Below are 21,738 nucleotides of genomic sequence, written 5' to 3'. Positions count from 1 at the left end.
ACATGTGGAATCTAAAAAAAAAAAAAAAAGAACAAACAAAGCCAAAAAAAGATTCATAGAAACAGAGACCAAAGAGATGGCTACCAGAAAGGAGTGGGTAGAGGATAGGTGAACAGATGAATGGGAATATAGCCAATAATATTGTGGTAAGTTTACACAATGACAGATGATAAATAGAATTAGTGGGGTGATCACATTGCAAGGTATAAAAATGTCAAATTACTATATTGTACACCTAAAACTAATATAGCCAATATAATATTATATACCAACTATACTTTAAAAATAACAATAAAGCCCACCTGTGGAGCAGACCCTTGGATCCCTCCCTTTTGTAGCTGTGGATGAGCTGCATATGCTGGGATATCAAGGGGACAGCCCCAGCCATCTTCCCCTCTCCCCTGCATCGCTTTGTGCTCCCTTTCTCCCAGATCACACCATCAACAAACAGATATGCCTTCCCATCTCACCTTAGAAAAACACATTTCTTGCAGCCCGTATTTGCCTTGCAAAACAAAATTCTTTAAGAGTTAGCTACTTCCCTCACACTTAATTTCTCTTGAACCCACTGTAGCAGAATTTTGATTGCAAACCATTTCACCTAATGAGGGGTATGATGATGTGTTTCACAAGGTAATTCCAAGGGAGATCATAGCCAGGAGGTTACTGAAGTGACTGAAGAGAGGGGAATAGTGGAGCTGAAGAGAGGGTTGTGTCTTCACAGTGTGTCTTGGAGTTTCAGTTAGCAGAACTAGTTGGTAAATTGATATGAAGGAAAGAGAAATAGAGGAATATCAAAGATAGTTCCAATATTTTTTTTATTGATGAGATGGAGACAATAATGAAGTGGAGCAGACTGGAGAAATTCAACTCTGAGATGCCTTTCAGGTGTTCCTGTTGGAGGTGTCAGTGGACAATTTGTATAGCAATCTGGATGCTGGAGAGAGTTTGTAAAAACAGGAGAAGTCTATGTGAGGTTCACTGGCATATGGATGGTTTTTAAAATCAGGGGTCTGATGAAATTACAGAGGTGCTGCCACACCCTGGAACCAGTGTGTCTCTCCAACCTTATCCCCATCTCTTTGCTGAGAAGCATCAGATGCAGGAAAATATGTGGGGAACCACAATCCACAGGCTCTTTGCCTTGGAACATGCTGCTCCCTTCTTGGCTCCTAAGGCCCCAGCTCACAAGCCAGCTCTTCCTTCCACCTGCTCTGTCTTCCCCAAGCAAAGTTACAGGGGAAGAGGGGGTCAATTCATTGACATTGTTGCTATGGCACCTGCACCAACATCTACACATAAAGGATCTGCTCATGTGACATCTGCTGCTTAATATTCCCTCACAGCAGGTGAGCCACACATTAAAAACCTTCCTTGAAGAAAGAAGTTTGGCCAAAACCTTCAGTCACTGTACTTGAAAAAGGAGACAGAGAGAACACTGCTAAAGCTGCTTGGGTCACAGAAACACACCCATAGCTTTCATAATAAATGACTTATTATTCAATTATAGAATTGCTACGGATGTAGATTAAATCAAGTAAAAATTTCTCTGGTCAAGAACTTTTGTGAGGTTAAACAAATGCATTTCCATGACCTCTCTTAGGAGGGACTAGGGCCCCTATGATTTTTATAAACATACCCTGTACTTGATGTTTTTCAGCATTTTTGTACCAAAATCCCTGAGGCCCTCAGTTGGAAATGCTTTCTAAATCTTTCAAGTTGAGCGAGAGCCAAAAGTGAGGCGTGTTTGACTAGGTGAGCCCCTACTGTCCAGGCTGGGGCCAAAACTGCCATTAGTCACATAGGGCTGGCGTATTAACAGGCAGGCTTTCTTCGCCTAAGTGATATTCGTCTGGTGAAGTATAAACACTGACGCTCTGGAAGAGCATCAGCTCACTCAAGCATATTTACTAACAAGCCGCTTTGCTTGTTGCAGTTGCACTCTGTCCCTGTATTGGAATACAACTTTATTTTGGCCTTGAAGCTAAGAGGCAGTAACATAAATACTGCCTTAGTTCTGCTGGTTCCTGAGCTATCTTAGAAATCAAAGCCCAAGAGTCCCTTTATAGTTTAAAAAGTTGCATAAAATATTATATATCATTATTGTCTATGCAAAATCTAAAACTTAAAGAAATGTCAGTCCTTCAAATTCACCTCCTTTAAAAGTTTTTAATTTCAAAATGTGGTCACATCTATCATGGTAACATCTCTCATTTCCTGAGAGGAAGCTCTGTGTAGTATGGACAGCTGCATGCAGCATAGAGTACTCTCTGAACTAGATCAGGCCTAGATGCAGAGCAGACCCTGCATCTCATCTCACATCTGCCTCTCCCCAGCAGCCCTGTCCCCAACAGTCACAGCATTAGCAGTCATTTCCACTCAAATTTGGACAGAGAAGGCACGATTAATTTTGGTGGAACCCAAACATCCATATTTCTTCACCTCCAAGCACTAAAAGGTTCAATCTGGGTTGGAATACATATTAAGGATCACCTGGGAATCTTTAAGAGGACAGATTACCAAGCTCCTTCCCAAATTTCCTAAATCAGAAACTGTGGGAGTGAATCCAGGATCTGCATGAACAAAGAGCTGCTGTAGGTGACTCTGAAGCAACCAGTCTAGAATCCACGCACTGGCTGACATCCACCACCACTGGTTCTACATTCAGCTGATGAAGCAAAATCTAAAATATTTTGTTTGGCTCATGTCCAAGGCAGACTACCTTAATTGGAAAATATGTTGAAGTGATTTATCCGCGGAGCCTCTTTAAGGCTTCAGATATTAGACCAGAGCTTTTCATGTAGCTGAATCCATTTTCCTCTTCTTTGTGTTAAAACTGAGCTACTAAAAACATTTCAATGGAAGTATATCAATGTTACAAATAATGAGTCAAAAGATCTGGGAGGCAAAGGGAGTATTTTTCTAAAGTACATTTTTCAGGAGTTGTTTATTCATTGTTTATTATTAAAAGTTAACAATTTATGTTATCCAAATGGGTTCATCTCAACAGAAGAGGCCAACCACATTTAACTGACTGCAGAAGATAAATGCCACTCATATATCCTTGTGGGAACAAGCAGTTGGAGAGAGTAAGTCCCTTGTTTCTGTGGTGTCATGTATGTTATATAAATCTAACGTGACAGCATTGTACAGAAAAAACAAGTATTTTATTCTGTTGCTACATTTATTTTAGGGAGATTATTTTTCCAAACTTTTAAGAGCACTTTGTATAGTTCCCTGTTTCATTTGGAAAAGTGAGTATGTAGATGTATGCTCTTGATCACTTTCTACAGAGTAAAGAAAGTTTAATAAAGAACGGGTTAAGACAAACTGAATTAGCAGACAGTAACCAGTTAAGTTAGCCAGGATAGCAGGATCTGTGGAGCTTTACAAAAAATGTCCTAGTACTACCCAACACTTTCTGCTGCCTCCCAGAGATTTTGATTTATTAAGTCTGGGATAAGCCCTACATTAGAACATTTGAGATGTCCAAGTCAATTTATTAATGACAAATATTCTGACAGGTATAGGTGTAAGGTGACATCTTATGGTTTTATTTGCATTTTCTGATGATTAGTGGCTTTGACAATCTTTTCATATGTCTATTGGCCATCTGTATGTCCTCTTCACAGAAATGTCTATTCAGGTCCTTTGCCCATTTCTTAATTGGATTATTTGTTTTTTTTGGTGTTGAGTTTTATAAATTCTTTTTTAAAAAGATTTTATTTATTTATTTATTTTTAGAGAGGGAAGGGAGGAAGAATGAGAGAGAAACATCAATGTGCAGTTGCTGGGGGCTGTTGCCTGCAAACCAGGCATGTGCCCTGACTAGGAATCGAATCTGTGATGCTTTGGTTTGCAGCCAGCACTTAATCCACTGAGCTACACCAGCCAGGGCTTTATAAATTCTTTATAAATATTGGATATTAACCCTTTATCAGATATATAATTGGTGAATATGTTCTTCCATTATGTGGGTTGTCTTTTTCATCTTGTTGATGGTTTCCTTTGATATGCAAAAACTTTTTAGTTTGATATAGTCCCATTTTTTTTCTTTAGTTTCCCCTGCCCAGGGAAATATATCAGAAAAAATATTGCTACAAGTAATATCTGAGATTTTGCTATCTACATTTTCTTCTAGGATAAATCAACAAATAACAAATGTAGGCGAGGAGGCAGAGAAAAGGGAACTCCCGTGCACTGTTGGTGGGAATGGAGACTGGGGCAGCCACTATGGGAAGTGGTATGGTGTTACCTCAAAAAAATTAAAAATGGAACTGCCTTATGACCCAGTGATTCCACTTCTGGGAAGTTGCCTGCCCAAAGAAACCTGAAACAGCAATTCAAAAGAATATACGTAACACTATGTTCATTGCAGTGTTATTTACAATAGTCAAGATTTGGAAGCAGCCTGTGTCCATCAGTAGATGACTAGATAAAAGGAGCCATGGTACATTTATACAATAGAATATTACTCAACAGCAAAAAAAGAAAGAAAGAAATCTTACTTTGTGACAGCATGGATGGACCTGGAGAGCATATATGTTAAGTGAAATAAGCCAGTCAGAGAAAGACACGTACTATATGATATCATTCACATGTAGAATATAATGAACAAAATGAACTAACAGGCAAAATAGACACAGACTCCTAGATAGAGTTCTCACTGATAGCAGTCAGGCAGGAGTTTGGGGACTGAGTGGGAGAGGTGGAGGAATTGAGGAAAAGAGAAGAGAAAAATCTCATGGACATGGACAACATGTATGATGACTGCTGGGTGAGTGTGCAGTGAAGGGAGGTATAGGAGGGTATGGGGGATAAATGGCGATGGAAGGAGATTTGACTTGGGGTGTGAACATGCCAGTGTAGAATTATGAACCTGAAATCTGTATAATTGTGTTAGCTAGTGTCACACCAATAAATTAAATAAAAAGGAAAACATTTTGAATTAAAAAAGAAGTAAATAAAAACTTTCAGGTCACATCACCAAGTTAGAGATTGCAACAGTCTTTAAGACCCATCTGAGCATCATTTGAAAGTGAAAGGAACAACAGTGGAGATTAGATCAACTGGATTCACCATTTATCTTATTTTTTTCCTTTAAAATTTATTTTTAAAAGTTCATTTAAGGGAACATTATAAAAGCAAATCAGTATACACACACATCTGTATTATCTACTCAAAGTTTGTCTTAGGGTACAGAGGTTATTACTGACCTTCTTCTCTTGTAAGAACCAGTTAAGTTTAGCTTTTCTAACTGATACACCCCAGTTCTCCCTCTAGAAATAAATAATTCAGAGAATGATGAGAAAAGCAGCATTTTGAAGGCAAACAAATCTTCCCTCTTGCTCAAAAGTTTCCTAAAAGATTCAAGATCCATATCATTCCTTGTGATGGAACTGAGATGCAAAGAAAATGCAAATCTTTGTTATTAAAATGTAGAAAGGCTGAGCAGTGCTGTAGGTGCTCTGGAACAGACAACATGCCTTTCCCCTCCATCCACTCCTGATCTCCCTCAATTCAGGATTTCTTTTTAGCACTGTGCCAGGTCTTAGGTGGGATACAAATGCAGATCCACCATGGGACCTGAGAGGTGCTGCAACCACTCAGAGGAAATGAACCAAATATATGTATATACCTGTTTCTAATACAAGATCCTGAGAACACTCAAAGGAAAAGCAGATTGCATCTGACTGCAGGGGTTTGGAATGCACTGTTTCAGTTATCCCCAAAGCCCATGTGATGAAAAAAAGAGACAAAGATCTGAAAAGCAAAGCAAGAAAATTTGGTGCAGCAGAAAATAAGACAGATGTGATCCTTTCCATCATGTGTTCATCGTCTGGTAAGGGACACAGATGGTAAAGAACAAAACAAAGCACTATGTCGAACAACTATAGATTGTGATAAGTGTTATGAATATAACAAAGCAGGTACTGTGACAGGGAGTAATCTGGGAGGGTGGTCAGTGAAGGCCTCTGTGGGAAGAAGATGACCTGATGAAAGAGAAGGATCCAGCTATGCAATTATTCAGAGAGTAAATTGCACAGCAGAAACAATAAGTTGTCAGTTCTGGATATGTGGCCATGCCACAGAGAGAGGGTGGGAAAGAGCACAGGGTAAGAATGCAAAGGTAGAAAGTGTTCAGATTATGCAGAACCATGGCTGTCAGCATTAAAAACATTAATTTTGCCCTGGCTGGTGTAGCTCAGTGGATTGAGCGCGGGCTGGGAACCAAAGTGTCCCAGGTTTGATTCCTAGCCAGGGTACCTGCCTGGGTTGCAGGCCATAACCCCCAGCAACCACACATTGATGCTTCTCTCTCTCTCTCTATCTCCCTCCCTTCCCTCTCTAAAAATAAATAAATAAAATCTTTTAAAAAACATTAACTTTATTCTTGTTTAATGGGAATCAAATGAAGTATTTCATGTGGGGAAATGGCATAATTCTATTTAAAATTTTACAAGAATAATGCAGATGCTGTATGTGGTGTCAGTAAGACAGGGTAAGAACAGAAAATGAAAGTAGGGAGGTCCATTTGGTGGTTATTTCTTGGGTCTAATTGAGAAATGGTGGTTGCTGGGATGAGGGTTGTGGCAGTGAGATGGAGAAAAGTGGACCAAATTCAGATACAATTTGAACATAATATCCTTAGGACTTGTTGACAGTAAAGGACAAGAGGCTCAAGGAATTAAGAGTTATACCAGGGTTTCTGGTTCCAGCAACTGGGTGGCCAGTGCTTGTTAACTTAGAAGGAGAGTCAGTAAGAAGGCTGTGAGGAGAGGTAGGCATGGAAGCTATAGCTCCTGCTCCAAGACACCTGATCAATATTTTAAAAGAAACATGGAGAGCTAATTGACATTAAGTTGGTGACACTTCAATCTCAGGGGTATTTCCAGTTTAAAGAACAATGGAAAACATACAGACTCTCTGGAATTGGAGCAAGGGCAGGGGCACACTTGTTTCTTTCACCTCAGAACATACCTGACCCTCCTGCCTCCACAGAAAGGACATGGGACTCTGAGATTTCACAAACAAGTACCTTATGTGGGTGTTTTATTGCTATTTGCAATTCAAAAGCATAAAATATCTTGCCAAACATTCCAAGGCAAACCAGATATTCTGAGAATTTTTAAAAATGTTTATCTAAAATATTTTTAAAGGTAAAAGGCTACTTCAAAGATTTGATTCCTTTAAAAAAAAGCAGATAATAGGCACACAGTGTTAAATGTTGTTAAATAAATTAATAAGCGCATGAGACAGAAATGGAGATGTATTTAATTTTTCATAGTTTTATTTTAATGGCTTCAAAATATTTGAGCTGACTTCCTAATTGCTAATTCTTTAAGTTGTTTTTACTGTCAGTCACATATTCAAGTATAGTCTAGGCAAAGTTTACTTAATTAACATACTGTCAATAATAATGTTTCTAAATGGAAGCATATATCATGCTCATGGACAGAAATAATGAACATTGTTAAAATTATCCAAAGCAACCTATAGAGTCAATCCAATTCCTACCAAAATACTAATGGTGTTTTTCACAGAACTAGGAAAAATAATCCAAAAACTTATATGTAACCACAAAAGACCCTGAATAGGCTCAGCAATCTTGAGAAAGGAGAAAAATGTTGGAGGTATCATGCTACTTGATATAAAACTATGCTACAAGAATATACCAATCAAAATAGCATGGTAGTGGCATAAAACAGGCACATAGACCAATGGAACAGAATTTTGAGCCCTCTAGTAAACCCACACTTTTACAGTCAATTAAATTTGACAGAGGAAGCAAGATCACACAATGGGCTAAAGATAATTTATTCAGTAAATGGTATTGGGAAAATTAGACAGATATATGCAGAAAAATGAAACTAGATCACCTTCTTATATCACATACAAGAAAAACACACAAAATGAATGAAAAACTTAACTGTAAGACTCAAAACCATAAAACTCATGAAAGAAAACAGGCAGTAAAATCTGATGTCTCTCCTGGCAATATTTTTTTCTGATATATTTTCTTTGACAAGGGAAACAAAAGGGAAAATAAACAAATATAACTACATCAAATTAAAAAGCTTTTACACAGCAAATGAAACCATCAACAGAATGAAAAGACAATTTGCAGAATGGGAGTAGATATTTACCAATGATGCACTTAATAAGGAGTTTATATCAAAAATTTACAAAGAACTCAGACACATCAACACCAAAAAAATCCAATTAAAAAGTGGGCAGAGGACCTAAGTAGATATTTCTACAAAAAGGACATGCAGATAGCAAATAGGCATAAGAGAAGATGCTCAACATCACTAATCACAAGAGAAATACAAATTAAAAACAAAATGAGATACTACCTCACACCTGTCAGAATGGCTATCACTAATAAATCAATAAGCAATAAGTGTTGGTGAGAATGTGGAGAAAAGGGAACTCTTGTGCACTGTTGGTGGGAATGCAGATTGGTGCAGTCACTGTGGAAAACAGTATGGAGCTTCCTTAAAAAATTAAAAGTGGAACTGAATTTTGACTCAGCGATTCCATTTCTGAGTATATATCCAAACACCAAAACACTAATTTGAAACATGTATGCACCCATGTGTTCATTCTATGTTATTTACATGGAATGCATTATAACACATTCTGTGTGTTATTTACAATAGCCAAGATATGGAAGCAACCCAAGTACCCATTGATAGATGGGTGGATAAAAAAGTGGTAATACATGCATGCAATGGAACATGACTTGGCCATAAAAAATGAAATTATACTATTTTTGGCAGCATGGATAGAACTAGAGGATATTGTGGTAAGTGAAGTAAGTCAGACAGAGAAACATAAATACCATCTGATTTTACTCTAAAGAACAAATTAAATAAAAAAACAAAATTGAAATAGACATAGCTACAGAGAGCAGACTGATGGTGGCCAGAGGGGTGGGAGGTTAGTGGTTACATGAAAAAGGTGAAGGGATTAAAAGGTACTTACTGGTAGTTACAAAACATTCATGGGGATGTAAAGTACAGCATAGGGAATATAGTCAATAATATTGTAATGACTATGTTTGGTGTCAGGTGGGTATTTGAAATATTGGGGAAACACTGTGTAGAGTATGTGATTGTCTAACCAGTGTGCTCCACCCTTGAAAATAATATAAAATAGTGTTGAATGTAAAATGTAATTTAAAAATATTTATGCTATTACTACTACTACTAATATTAGTAATGACATCTCTGCCCTTCTATGTGACAATGATGTCTTTGGTGTGCCTTATCAGAAGAAAAAATGAGTGGGAATCCATGCTGTCACCTTGTGTCCAGTGAGATATAGCTGGAAGATATTGTGGGGGATTAAGTTAGTCTTGGACCCAAACCTAACTAGTCTCTGTGATAAATACTCATACTGACACTCATACTGTAATACTGAAGATTTCTTGAAGACAACAGGCAAATGATTTCCTCTAAGTAAAAACTTTCCTTTATTTAAATTAATGGCTTCTAAAATCACTAGAATTAAAAGTACACCAAAATTGTGAATGGGTATAACCCAGAGAAGGCAGACCAAGTGTGTTGCATTTTGAGGGACATATGACAGTTAAGTTTTTGCCAAGTGTCTGAGAGTGATCTGCAGAGGCAGCAAAAGTGCATGGTTTGCAGGGCAACTGAGCAGCCATCCAGCTTCTTATCATTGTGAATGGTTCCATGTTTCAGATGATGATGTCTGTGTGCTCTGGAAAATTTAAAGTGGGGGACTTTGTACTGAATCTCAAGTGAGAACAGAGCAGATGCTGAAAGACTAATTAAAAGGTGACAATAAAACAGCTGATTTCTTCCACTCTTAGTTTCTTTTTAAAAAAATAGTAACATGAATCTCAAAGCTGGACCTTAAGGCACACAGCCCACTTGATCATCATATGTGACAGACAGAATGCAGGTGCACATTTGTCAAAAGGATGTTAGGTATTAGAAAGGTCAATGCAGTTTTTGAGGTTAGAAAGGCCAGTGAACCAGAATGAAGTTCCAAATAGTATTAGCAGGACCTAAATGTTGCATTCCTGAAGTTTTAACAGATGGTGAATGACTTATACTGGAATATTATTTTCATCCTTCATATTTGATTTGTCAGACTATTTAGAAGATGCTTCTTTAAGCAGACCAAGTCACAGCTCAAATTCCTATTTGAATAAACATTTAATTTATCATAAATTTGGTTTAAAATATATTAAAATGTCAGTTGCTTCAAAAATAAGTCCTGAAATCTCATTAAATAGCTAGATAAAGTTAAAAGTATAGAAATATACAACCAATATCAGTTTGTTGAAATTCTGTAGTGTGTCATTGCACAGGCAACTTTCTTCTACACAATTTAATTTTAATAACCCAACTCATTTTTTAAAGATTTAGGAATATGAATCTTTCTCCCAGTTATGATTTGTAGGTCTGCTTGTGAACTAAAATTAACAAACCAAAAAGACCACAGATATATCAGATGAAAACGTTCTATGACACTTGAGGATTTGGTTCCCTTACTAAGGTCTGCTTTCTGTAAAATGCAGGAGCAAGTCAGTCTCCCACCTGCTGCTAGTCCCCATCTGCTGCTAGTATCTTCATGTGGGATCCTTGGATTTGTGATGCCCTTAAAAAACAGCCAACTTGGGCTCATCACCAAGTCCATGAAGATTAGGGGAGACTCAAGATTCCTCTCCAGGGACTAATCGCTACTTCAAAACAATGCTGGATTTGAAAAGGAATTCTCCCAGGCACCAGTGGATTAATGTTGCCATTTCTCCACTGAGATAAATGAAAGAAGAAACAATGCCAGTAAACACTATTCTTTCAAAAGATTCTCCAAAAACCAAACAATCTAGAGTACAAATGCCAAGATTTTTAAGCAGCAGGAAATATGTTGAGGCCTTCAAAACAAATTGCCTTGCTTATTTTGGCTGTGTACTTCTATTCTTTTCAGACTCAAACCAGATTTTTCACATGTAAGACAAATTTTCTTTGTGGATTTATCTCAGATTCACTCACCAGCCTGTCCTCTTGGGCCACTTGGTAGGCTGGAATATGCTAAGAAAATACAAATTATTATCTAAATCAGGCCAAAACAAATTTAACTGAGAGGAAATCAACCTTATAATAATGATATTTAATATTTTTCAAATCCCCAAATAAGTAATGTATCCCTCTTATTGTAATTAAATGATGTGGTTAATAATATATGGGGTACAGATACTTAATAAATTTCTACTGGGAGAGAGGTACCATAAGTTTATCTTTGAGAATTGAATGAAGCCAGGAAGGAAACATGATTTTAGAATTAGCCTATGTAATAGCTTTGTGTCTCTTCTTCATCAGCTGTATAAACTTAACTATAACCTAACTTTCATCCTTCTTTCAGTCAGTATAGGTTTTTCTAGCCCTATGGCAAAAGAGGATTTGTTCTTGGAGACAGTCCTTTTATAAGAGGCTTTGTAATTTATTCATGGCTGTCTGTTACAAATGGTACAGAAAGTTTTTTTCCCCTGAGTACATCACCCTCAAACATACCAACCAACTTAACTTTCTCTTATCCTAAGAGGACCCCGAATTTGAAATTTAAAAATTGCTCTACTGCCTCTCAAATTGGAGATGAACACATTGAGGAGCAAGTAGCATTTTATTAAGCAACCCAAAGGATCACACACTATGGTGCTTGCTATTTTTCACTTGAGGTGTCATTCAGTACTCACAACTCTGTGACATAGGTATTATTATAATATCCCTTTTCCAGAAGGAGAAAGAATAAACAATTTTTTTCAACATCACACAGTCACCATTACCTAGGTTCTAAGTCAGATGTCAGAGTCGACTTAATTTCTAACAAATATCCTTGTACTCCTTATCTATGATATGAGGATCACTGAAAAACAAGCTTGCCTCTATAAGAAACAATAATAAAAAGTCCTAAGACTGGAGAGCTTAAGTTAATAGGTTTACTTTCACCGAACTTGAGTAATTTTGGGGAATGGTTATTTAAACCAGGTGATATTCAAAGTTGTAAATATAATAAAAGAGAAATTCAAATGTAAATATAGATAATAAAATATAAAATTTCCTGTCTTAAAATTGTAAGGTCAACAAGAAGGAAAAGCAGTTTCATAGTTTTATCTGTTTTTAGAACACTGACAAATTTATAGGTTGTAAACTGGAATGCAAGATGTGGCTCGTTGCTACCTTGAAATAATTATTTTTTACACCAAGTACCTTTTTTTTAAAAGATTTATTTATTTATTTTTAGAGAGGGAAGGGAGGGGGAGAGAGAGAGAGAGAGAACCATCAATGTGCGGTTGCTGGGGGTCGTGGCCTATAACCCAGGCATGTGCCCTGGCTAGGAATCGAACCTGCGATACTTTGGTTCCCAGTCCATGCTCAATCCACTGAGCTATGCCAGCCAAAGCTTACCAAGTACCTTTTTAATGTTTGCCTTAAAAAGAGCAGAATATTGAAATGCAATGTGATTGTATATCTGTTATCCATAAGGATTTCAGGTAATAATATCATTTCTAGTTTGCATAGGTTTACTGAATTATATCATCTTTATTGTTTTGTTTTTGTAAGTATGGAAGTCAGTTTGCTGCTTAGTTGTAAAGTATGGAAGTCATTTGCCATAAGTAAGAATTTTCTTCCTTTGATGTCTTTGCAGTTACTATTCTTAGTATAAGTTCTAAAACTTCAGTTTAAATATTTGGTAGTTGTATTTGTGTCAAATATACAAATGAAGTCTTTTAAGTAAATTTTCCTTTATAAATTTTATTTTCAATTACTAAATCAACTACTTTTTAAATCGATGCTACCTAAACTCACTTAACAAATTACAGTTATTAGAATGTAGCAGTGTTCCAAAGCAGATTGGGGATGGTGTGACAAATTATCTGATAAGCTCTCATTCACCAAGTAGTGAAATTTGACATGTTCCCCGATTCAACAGCTTCTCCTGAAATCCTTCCCCATAAAAAACATAGCTCAAAATTAACATACATTTTACTTTCTTTTTTCCTTAATTTTTAAAATTATTATACTTTTCTAAATGCATACAGTTTTTCTGTGGAGCACTTTAAAATAACTTGATCAAAGCATGCTGAGTTAACACAGCTCATTTCTGAAGAGCAAGGCACACAGACCTGAAAGTTTCCCTTAAAGGTAATTTTTTTTTGTTCTAAGAATACCAGGTATTACCATTTCTCTAAATATGTTGCAAAAACCAAGGTATCTAGACAAATGGACCATAATACTATGAACTTAAAACGTTAACCATTTGAGCTAATACTAGATGATAGTTTGGAAGAGTGAAAAGGGTCAAGTCCTGTCCATAGGGGATGAATGCTTCAGGAAGGGTGGCACTCACATTCCCTAAACTTATCTCTTCTTGGCCAAAGCGTAGATGAGAATGCCCACCCATCAGGACTACACAAATTTAAGCCAGGCACAGTAAAGCACTGTGCATTCTTAGCAATTACTATTACACTTCCACACCTATTAAGGGTCAAGGCACTCAGAAATCAAAGGAAAATTCATGAAGTCAGATTTACCAATTCTTCATTTTCAAACTCCAGATTATACTGTGCTGCTTCTTCTGTCAGTGGTTTCTGAACAATGTTTCTACAGATGAGCCAGATGGTCAGACTAGCAATGAACATGCCGATATCAGGTACATACACCCTGATCCCATTGCCAGCGTCAGCTCCCTTTAAGCTGTGAAAGGGGGGAAAAAGGGAGGAAATTTAGTTGTTTTTATATTTCCACAGATAAACTACCATAAAGTATGTTTGAATCTTCTTAATGCTTTAAAATAAGGGATACTCAGTTTCTGTTCTGAAAGTACCAAAAGCTTTTCATTGACCTCAGAGTTTTATGTAATCTAAGATTTAGGAAGGTTCCAGGGTTTTCCTAGAGTTTCAGAAATATTATAAAGAACCTGAAATCAATTCTCACTCTCAAAACATGCTAATAAATTATATTGTTATTAAGTAAACCACCACATTTCTGGTCCAGATATGGGTGTTTGTACTCTTGCTGAAGCATTAAAAAACTAGACATATACTAGTAGCTAGGAAAGATTTTACCTTATAGATCAAAGCTAGAAGGGAAAAACTGTTAAAGTAATCCTTCAATCAGGAACCTCTTCACTGTTTGTAATTCTTAGCTAATTTTGTTTTCCATGCTATTCCAAAAGGTAGAGAAGTATGTTTTTCTCCTTTAGTCTTAGAGAATTAAAAGTGGACTTAGAATTAGAAGATTTGGGTGCAGTGTCAGTATGACACCCATGAGCTGCACTCCACTGGAGGACTTCTCAAAGTCATGTTCTTCCTCTGTGCTGAAGACATAACACTGTTTGCCTTCTTTATCTCATTTCAGTCAAATAAAAGTAAATCAATGTTATGAGAAATAAAACTTGTTTAGAGACAAGAAGCAAAAGAGGAATATATATTATGTAAAGATATGTTTTTCATATATACTTTGTGTAATTAAATACTATATTAAATACCTATTATTTTATATTACATGCATTATATATGTTGATAAAAACATAAAAACACAATAAATCACAAGGCTTCCCTCACCTAGAAATAACCATTGGTAACATTTTGGTAAATTAAAAAGGTAGTAATAATGTCTACCACTACAGAGCAATTGCTTCATGCTAAGAGCTTAGCATGTATTATTTAATCCAACTAACTACCATATAGAGTTAGGCATTATTATTTAACCTTCTTTTAGATATGAAAAAAAACTAAGGCTTAAAAAGGCAAACAAATTTCCCCAATGTCATGGAGAGGGAAAAAACAGAATTATACTCAAGTTCCTGGAGCCCAAATTTTGTGCTTTTGACTGCTGTGTTCTCATGTATGTGTCCACATGGCCTCTGCTTCCAATCTCCCTTCTTTGTGTAGATGAATACATTTAACGTTAACCAAACTAATCCCATGCTTTACCTATTGTTTTGAAAAACTAATTTGATTAAATCATGAACATTTTCACAACTCATTAATGATTTTGAAATATTACCATGCTCATGGTCAATTAGTAGTAGTTATGTAACTAGTCAACTACTATTGTATGTTTATCATTTTCCATGTATTTGTTAGTACAATATATATAAAAATAAATCTTAATTAAGTAAAGAATATTCTAATTAGGGTATTCTAGGGGAAAATCCCAAGACCAATTTAATTTGCTTTTTTTAAGGAAAAAAAATAGGTCTGGAAGAGGGCATGCTCTGCATAAGTTTCATTTTTACAAATGGCTCTAACCTTTTCTGAACCAGAAACATGAAAGTAATAAGAGATCCCCTTAGCTCCAAAAGTAAAATGAACATGGTTATATGTCAGAGGTTTTTTAAAATGGCAAATTCCTTTCCTTTGGGACAAGTGTAAGAAAGTTTGATTAAGAAAACTTCATCCAAACTAAATTTATAATGACTTTTCATGGTTGATTTTATCACAGGAAAATGTAGAGATCAGTTGTACACTTTTAGTCTACGCCTAATGATCAAACAGCGCAAATGAGAATTAGTATCATTAGAATGAGAAGGAAGGGGATCAAGGAGGATTTGGTAGAAAAGGTTGTTATTGCTCTTTCATGGAAAACAAAGTAACTGGCATTTTTTGGAAAGCACGAACTTAGTGAGTTTAGGGGGAAAAGAGTTCTTAAAGGAAAGGTAACAGGAACTCCAGCTGTGGCTTCAGCTGCTTCTTGCATCACAGCAGAGACTTAGGAAGCCAGAGCAGAGCCATATCCTTTTCCCACCTGTGGACTGCATTAACTCCCAATTTGCAAACAGTTCCTTTGAGACAACAGCCTTAGCTTTGTGCTTCTCAGTCCCAAGAGACATTTCATAGCATACATATATTAAGGGACTAAATGAATTCAGTTTGCAAAAGCAATCACTCTACCTGCTGTGAGAAAATTCAGCTACTGGATTCAGAATTGGGCTGTGGTCCCAATTTAGAGTAGAATCATTAGGCCACAGAGCTGCTTACCCATTAACTACTACTCTTGGCCTGCTGTGTTAACAAAGCAGTGCTTCATAATGCTGCCATTGCAGAAACAATGACACCTTGAAGAACCTATTGAAGACCATGCATAATGAACAGGTCATACTCTAATTGATATGTCATTAGGGGACTGTCTTATCAATAAAAATTCCCTCTTCATTGTTTATACCAGTGTCTACTAAAATACATTAATCAGAATGCTAGTCCTTAGAAATGCTGTGAATTAAAACAAAACAAGACAAAGCAAAAGAAAAAAGTCTTGGGTCCAAAAAGTGTTAGAAAATCACAATGTATATTACTATAGTAAAGTACTGTTGTAAACAATAAATTTGAGTTTATTTAAGCCTCTGTTTCCAAAATTTATTTGACCACATCTGTTTCTTCAAACTTTAATCTAATATCTATTATATTCTGCTCATCTAGTGTTCATGGCACATATTTTAAGAAATGTTGGGTCCAGAGGTAGTGTTTTCACATTAAGTGTGAGATATGATTAAGACATTCAGGTGCAGAGGCTAGAGTTCATACTGGGACCCACATGGGATCTGTGCCTGGGAGAGGAGTCATGGCTGAAGGGGAAGATTTGAGAGTTTTCTTCTCACACATGTTGGCTAACTCAATAGAATAAATTAAAATGTCCAGAGACAGTGCACAGCATAGAGAGTAATATATGTATAAGGCCTTCTAAACTAATATAAATATACATTACTGTGCATTTAACAATAAATTAAATTTTGAGTAAATTTTGAATTTGGAATCAGGCTAACCAGATTTTGCATAGAAGTCCTATTTTAGTAAATAAATTAATAAGACCTATGCATATATTTATACATAAAATATCCTAGATATTGCTGCTTTCCAGCCATATGACAATTACATTTTTCATATATAAAAGCATGTACTAAATTGCTTAAAACACCACGTTCTTTTTATATTTTAAATATATTTTATTGATTATGTTACTACAGTTGTCCCATTTTTTTCTCCCCTTTATTCCCCTTTGCCTGTACCCTGCCCTTCATCAGCATTTCTCCACCTTAGTTCATGGGCATGGGTTGTATATATAAGTTCTTTGGCTTCTACATTTCCTATACTATTCTTAAGTATAGGAAATAGACCTCCTCCTGTCTATTTTTGTACCTACCATTTATGCTTCTTATTCCCTGTACATTTTCCCCCATTCTCTCCTCTCCCCCTCCCCAATCATAACCCTCCTTGTGATCTCCATTTCTGCAAAACCCTTCCTGTTCTAGTTGTTTGCTTAGTTGGTTTTTGTTTTTGTTTTTGTTTTTTAGGTTCAGTTGTTGGTAGTTGTGTGTTTGTTGTCATTTTACTGTTCATATTTTTTTGCTCTTCTTCTCTTAGATAAATCCCTTTAACATTTCAGATAATACAGGCTTGGTGATGCTGAACACCTTTAACTTTACCTTATCTAGGAAGCACTTTATCTGCCCTTCCATTCCAAGTGATGGCTTTTCTGGACAGAGCAGTCTTGGATGTAGGTCCTGCCTTTCATGATTTTCCAGTCTCTTCTTGCCTGCAAGATTTCTTTTGAGAAATCAGCTGATAGTCTTATGGGAACTCCTGTGTAGGCAACTGTCTCACTTTCTCTTGATGCTTTTAAGATTCTCTCCTTATCTTTCATCTTGGGTAATGTAATTATGGTGTGCCTTGGTGTGTGCTTCCTTGAGTTCAACTTCTTTGGGACTCTCTGGGCTTCCTGGACTTCCTGGAAGTCTATTTCCTTTGCCAGATTAGGGAAGTTCTCCTTCATTATGTTTTCAAATAAGTTTTCCATTTCCTGCTTTTCCTTTCTCCTTCTGATACCCCTATGACTCAGATATTGGAACATTTAAAGTTGTCCCAGAGATTCTTAGACCTCTCCTCATTTTTTTGACTTCTTGTTTCTTCATTCTGTTCTGGCTGAATGTTTCTTTCTTCCTTCTGGTCCACACCATTGATTTGAGTTCCGGTTTCCTTCCTGTCACTGTTGGTTCCCTTCCTGTCACTATTGGTTCCTTGTACCTTTTCCTTTATTTCACTTTTCATAGCCTTCCCTTTTTCCTTTGTTTCGCAACCATTCTCAATCACTTCTGTGAGCATCCTGGTTACCAGTATTTTGAAGTCTGCATTTGATAGGTTGGCTATCTCTTCATTGCCTAGTTGTATTTTTTTCTGGAGCTTTAATCTGTTCTTTCATTTGGGACACATTTTTTTTGTCTGAGCTTGCCTGTTACATAGTAGAGGGAGGAGCCTTAGGTATTTGACAGGGTGGGGCAACCCACTTTGTTGTGTTGTGGCACTGTATGTGGGGGAAGGGTCAGAGAGGGAACAATGTCACTTGCTCAGCTCTCGGCCAGCTTTCAGTCACTTCCTCTGCTGTCAACAAAGAAATTGGGCCCTTCTGGTGCTGATTTCTAGGTGGGTGGATTTGTGTATGTTCTAGGACACTGTGAGTCTCCAACAAACTCTCCTGTGAGTTTCTTCTACTGCCTCAATCCTCACAGGTGTTTTCAGTCAGAGGTTTTGAGACTTTATTTTCCTGCACTGGAACCCTGGGTTGCATGGTCTGTCTTGCTCCCCTGTTGTTCCTCATGGTTTATCCATATGCAAATATGGGATCACCTGGTCTTCCAGCCATTGCCTCACCCACCCCGGTCCTCCAGCTGCTCCCTTGCTGTGCATCCTTTCTACTCCAGCTGCCCATCTCTGCCCCTCCTACTAATCTGGATGAATGTTTCTTCTTTAACTCCTTGGTTGTCTGCCTTCCATACAGTTCAATTTTCTGGCAGTTCTGGTTACTTTCTGTTTTTAAATTTGTTGTTGCCCTTCTTTTGGTTGTGTGAGGAGGCACAGTGTATCTATGCCTGCATCTTGGCCAGAAGTTCCGTGTTCTCTTAAACAGTCAAACATTTCCTTTCCAATTTTGTTATAGTTACGTTGATTTTATTTGTTTAGAGTGATTATACTTCTTGAAAGGGAGTTGAGGAAGCTGGAAATGGGGAATAACCTACATATCCTTCAAGAAGTGAATAGATTAAATAAGGATATATCCATAAGATAAGATAAATGCTATAAATCAATAAATTAGTGTAAATGTATGTGTGACCTAGGTCTACATCTATGTATCTCACAAGCATAAAGTTGAGAAAAAAGAAAAGAAAAAAAAAGGCAAGAAGAAAGGAAGGGAGGGAGGGAGGGAGGGAGGGAGGGAGGAAATAGAAGTAGGAAACATTCAGAATATTAACCGCTTAGGGATTTGGGCATAAAGAACTACATGAAAATAACAAGTATTTCTGGGTAAAGGAGAGGGATAGGGATACAGCCAACTATATTGGTAGTATTCAAGTTCTTAAGCTGCTTGAAACTTGGTTGGTAGGTAAAAAAGTATATCTTTCATACCTCATATTTTTCATAGTCACAACAGTAATACTGTTTCCTTGTATAGAACATATTTGAAAAAAATTAAGTCAATTACCTTGCCTGGGAAAAAAAAAGAATGACCAACTGATGTCATAATGCTTATGCTTATAGTTGGTCTGATGACTCATTAATCAAACTCAATTACCATTTTCCTGTCAAAGTCTAAAGGAGAAGTGAGATGAGTATGTACATTAATGAGTAAACTATTTTTCTAAGTTGTTTCTCACTGACAAAATTACTTCTAAGGGTCTTCCTAACTTAAAAATTTCATTATGACTAAGAAAATCCAAAATAAAAAGGCAGCAAGATTGAGATAAAGCTGGGAAAGAAGAAGTACCTCATGGTTTCAGTAAATGCTGACAATGGTCATAGGGGCATAAACACAACCACATGTACCTTAAAGGGTTCAAGAACACTCCCATTTTATGTTACTCTTTGGTGGGGACACATCCTCTGGTTCATAGTTGATAGAAACATCAACTTCAATTGAATTCCAAAAAATGAGTAAAACATCAAATGAGCCTTATTAAATGAATACACACTATTAAAGTGGTTGGACCTTGTTCTCAGGTAGCCTCTGAAGTTCAGGCACTGAGAGTTGGTCTGCTTTTGTTTTTGTTTTTCTTAAGTTGAAGCATGACTCTGCCTCATTCAACTTCATCAGTCATGCAGATTTAATAGGTGACTTTAAGAGCAGACAAATAAAGTGAATGTATAGCAAATAGTAAAAGCAATAAAAGAGATACAACTCTGATTTCAACTGCTTCCCATATATGTCTTAATAATAAGCATAAATGCTGTTTTTTAATTTAATATCTGACTTCATATAGCAAGCCACATATAGCAGGACCAATATATTTTATCTGAATGGAGAAATATTTAGAGACTCTGGAAAGAAATGTAACATTTATTGAGAATCACTTTCAATAGTCAAATCAAGGGAATCCACAGTTGATGAATTAGAGACTCTAAAAATTAGCTCACTTCAGTGAATTTTACCAATAAAATGTCAATTAAATGCCAATTTCTAATTACCTAAAGATATGAGTTGGTGTTGGATATTCAAAATACTTTTCACGTTACTGACTGGATTTGTGTGAATACTTTAAAATTCAAACACAGTTTGTCTAATTTAATCACTTACTTCACTGTGAGAACTTGCTATAACACACACAATTCATTTTTATACCATGGTAATGCTGGCTTTTCACTTTGTTATTTATGAGGTAGCGGGTCAATTAAGAGAATGCCAAAGTCTTTGCTTTGACAGAGGACATTCACAGGATAAAGAGAAGAGAAAGGGAAGAAAGGGCTAAGGAGACTGTTATGTACTCATCCTTGTGCACCTGGCTGTTCAGGAGTGTGCTATAACTGGCTGGTTCCAGCTCTATGTTCAGTGACAATATGTAAGTACCTTGAAATCAACCGCAAAGGGAGTATTTATGTCATAGAAGTTGGTCAATGCTGCAAATTGGGTACTTTTCCCTAAGAGAGCTGGTAGTTCAACATTTACCAGTAAACCAGTACTGTTGTCAAAATTCTAAAACAAACAAACAAAAAACAAAATAAAACAAAGTGGTTGGACCTCGCTCAAACAGTAACAATAAAACTCACTTCTTTGACCATGTGACTCTTTTGGGCAAGATTGTAAACAATACCCTAAAACTGATAACATCAAATCCGAAGTCCTTTACCTGATATTCAAGGTTCAGGTGTTCAGTATTACTTCTTGTTCCTTCAAATGTGTACAGTTATTGTAGACCCTTCGCCATCCTAGGGCAGTTACATATTCATTCCACCTTGTGGGTCTTTGCTGATGCAGTTTCTATCACTGTGAATTTTCACCTTCCTTTCTCCCACTTGGCCCAATCAAAAATAAGGTGTGCCTTTTCCAACTTGTCAACAGTAACATTTGTGTAAAAGGTCATACATTTTATTCTCTCATTTCACCTCTTGTCAAGTTCTTCAGGCATCTGAGAGCTCCTCATGTGCTTCTACTTTATTGATTTTTTTCCCTCACCACAGCAAGGCTATCACCACACAAAAGCACTTGTGGAAGCCCCTCAGAAATATGTCCTTATGTTGTCAGAAATAATGATAAAGCTGCAGTGTCCCAAGGACCTTCTCCATTTCCATCTGGGGAGCTGCACATGCCCTGCTTCTTGCATTTGTATTTTTTTTTACTTATTTTCTCTGAGTTTAAAAGAATATTCCATCCCTCCTCACAGTACAAATTCCTATAGATCATTATTTGAAGTCTCCAAAAAATTGATTCATAA

At 36.6% G+C, this 21,738-nt stretch overlaps 1 protein-coding gene across 1 annotated transcript in view; it reads right to left on the bottom strand.

Annotated features, from left to right (window-relative positions):
- PIEZO2 (piezo type mechanosensitive ion channel component 2) overlaps nucleotides 1-21,738 on the bottom strand; it is a 503,470-nt gene that overhangs the window by 201,799 nt on the left and 279,933 nt on the right. Inside the window, exon 5 of the mRNA XM_045850410.1 lies at nucleotides 13,571-13,733. Within this exon, the coding sequence (XP_045706366.1) occupies nucleotides 13,571-13,733 (163 nt within the window). The remainder of the gene's footprint in view (nucleotides 1-13,570; nucleotides 13,734-21,738) is intronic.

The sequence above is a fragment of the Phyllostomus hastatus genome, unplaced genomic scaffold (assembly GCF_019186645.2).
Source record: "Phyllostomus hastatus isolate PE091 unplaced genomic scaffold, TTU_PhHast_1.1 phas_contig_80, whole genome shotgun sequence".
In the NCBI taxonomy this organism is placed as follows: domain Eukaryota; kingdom Metazoa; phylum Chordata; class Mammalia; order Chiroptera; family Phyllostomidae; genus Phyllostomus; species Phyllostomus hastatus.
This window is presented reverse-complemented; position numbering and strand designations above follow the sequence as displayed.